We start from the raw sequence: 2,308 nt of genomic DNA, 5'->3' as shown, positions 1-2,308 counted from the left end.
TCAGCACTTTTTGAAGAAGTGCTTCTTCATTCAAATGGGACAAACCTGTCCCTATTTTTTTCTTTAATGACAAAACTACCCCCACTCGTGTTTATCATCTTCTTCTTCCATTCGAAACCCTACAATAACAAGTAGAGGTGGCGTTTGGTTGCAAGTTCACCGGTGATGTTCCGCGGTGAGCAAAAGCCACTATTGATGAAGAAAGAAAAGTTTATCAATGACGATTGGTTTCTAGGGTTTCTGATTTTCATTTCCTTTTTTTTTTTCGAACCCAAAACCACCAAATCCATTTCTTCTTCTTCGTCATCTGTGTGATTGAATTCTTGGTTGCATAAAATTTTTAGTTTATATAGCATCTCAATGACGACTTCTGTGAAAAACATCTTTTTACCCCCATCCCTAATATCTAATCTACAGGACATTCTAACTAGCAGATGTTCTAATATGATTTTGTTCATTTATGTACTGCGGTGGCTTAATGATAAATCTCTCTCTAGTTACTCGGTCACATTTTGCGAGACCCTTGTTGTGACTTCTACTGAAATTAACGGGGCTACAACTTACGAAATTTCCGGTAATGCTACATATATACTTTCTTCCTTTCAAAGTTGTTTCAAAACTTTCTTAACTTGAACAGGTGGTAGCTGCATATCTGTAGGTAAACGAGAGAAAAGGTTTGAAGAAGGCAAAGCTTGAGATGCAGTTCCAACAAAAAATTGGGTGAGATCATCGAGCTGTGATGAACCTAAAACAGGATTTTCATTGTTCAAGACTGAGTTCAGCACTAGGTTGTTGTTCATGGAACCGATGGAGGAGTTTGTCATCAACAAAGCTGCTGCCTGGAGGAGGCATTGAAAATACTGAAGCTTACCCAACTCATAAGCTTCTGGTGGAGTAGTAGCCCGATGTAACCGATGGGGTTGGTCCATGAAGAAGTTAGTTTGAGGTTGGTGGGTGATCAGATCGATACCCATCTTTATCGGCTTCTTTAGGCAGGTGTTCCAGAAATTTTTAATTTCATTATTAGTTTGGCTAGGGAGCTGCTTCACGATTTTTGACCACCTAGTAATCAAAACCAAATTGAGAATTTGAGATATTAGTATGCGTAAACAATCAGGCAGATCAAAAACCCTAATTTACAGAGACTAACTAAATTAATTACTTGTTGTTAAGAATGGAATGAAGTGTGAGAATATCTCACATGCAGTGATGGTTGTTAAGTCGTTTGAAATGAGAGACTCGGGAGGGGGAAATGAGAATCCGAGAATTTTGTGAAGGTTGTTAATCGGAGGAGTCTTTCTATTGTCCAATCTACAGTTTCGGCGGTTCCAATAGTTCTGGTGAAGAAAATGAGAGGGAGAGGGAGAGATCTGAGTGGAGGGTAAAATTGTCATTTGTGTATAAACACTTATGGGGAAAGTAATTTACCAAACATCCCCACCCCAATATGTGATTAAAAACATAATAAGTGATTTGAAAAGTGGGTTTCCAAACAACCTTAGTGGTTGTTAAAACAACTACTTCTTTTAACAAGTAGTTAACCATCAAGCAATGCCTTAATTGAGAAGACCAACCCACTTTTCGGAAAATGAGTAGAAGAAAGCTAGAAGGAGCAACATTTTCCTACCACTACTAGTAACGTTTCCTCTTCAATCATCATGTATTCAACCAAACACCATAAAATATCAATTTTTTTTTTTTGTTCTAAAAACCGATTACTAAGGCTTAATTTGGATGGAGTACATATACAAATTATACAGTACAAATAAATACAAAATAATACAAAATACAAGGTTTTGTGTTCTACATATTTGTATTTGTATTCTTTCCAAATGGAGCCTAAGGAATTTTCCTTAATTATATTTACAAGCAAAAGGAGCCAAAATCTATAATATATGTCTGTGCAACATGGCAATCCTATTTTTCCTTATGCTGTGTTTGTTTGTAGTGCAATTTTATTTGCACTAGTGCAAATATATGGAAATGTAAATGAAAAAAAATGTAAATTTTGGTTTAATTTTGTTTTGGATTTTACTTTATTCTCTTTGGGTCTTATTTTATTTAATTTTAATGCAATCAAAACAAATTAAGATAAAAATTGAAACAAAAATAAACCAAAACTTGTACCCAAATCATTTGCACTACCATAATTTTACATCAATGTAAATGAATTTGCACTACAACCAAACACAGCCTTAGGCTCAATTTTGAAAGAGCACAAATGTACAATGCAAATATATAAAATACAAGCTTTTACACTCTATATATTTGTATTTGTACTCCTTCCAAACTTGAGTCTTAGGCTTAG

The 2,308-nt window shown here is 35.0% G+C and overlaps 1 protein-coding gene across 1 annotated transcript; it reads right to left on the bottom strand.

Moving 5' to 3' along the window:
• Positions 1 to 602: 602 nt before the first annotated feature.
• LOC148870590 (uncharacterized) lies at positions 603 to 974 on the bottom strand. Its single transcript, XM_088969981.1, has one exon. The coding sequence runs from the start codon at positions 972 to 974 to the stop codon at positions 603 to 605; it is 372 nt and encodes a 123-aa protein (XP_088826107.1).
• Positions 975 to 2,308: the final 1,334 nt, after the last annotated feature.

Source organism: Nelumbo lutea, chromosome 2, assembly GCF_056320005.1.
Source record: "Nelumbo lutea isolate HS-2025 chromosome 2, American lotus-T2T, whole genome shotgun sequence".
NCBI classification, from domain to species: domain Eukaryota; kingdom Viridiplantae; phylum Streptophyta; class Magnoliopsida; order Proteales; family Nelumbonaceae; genus Nelumbo; species Nelumbo lutea.
The sequence above is the reverse complement of the archived record's forward strand: the minus strand, read 5'-3'. Positions and strand labels throughout refer to the sequence as shown.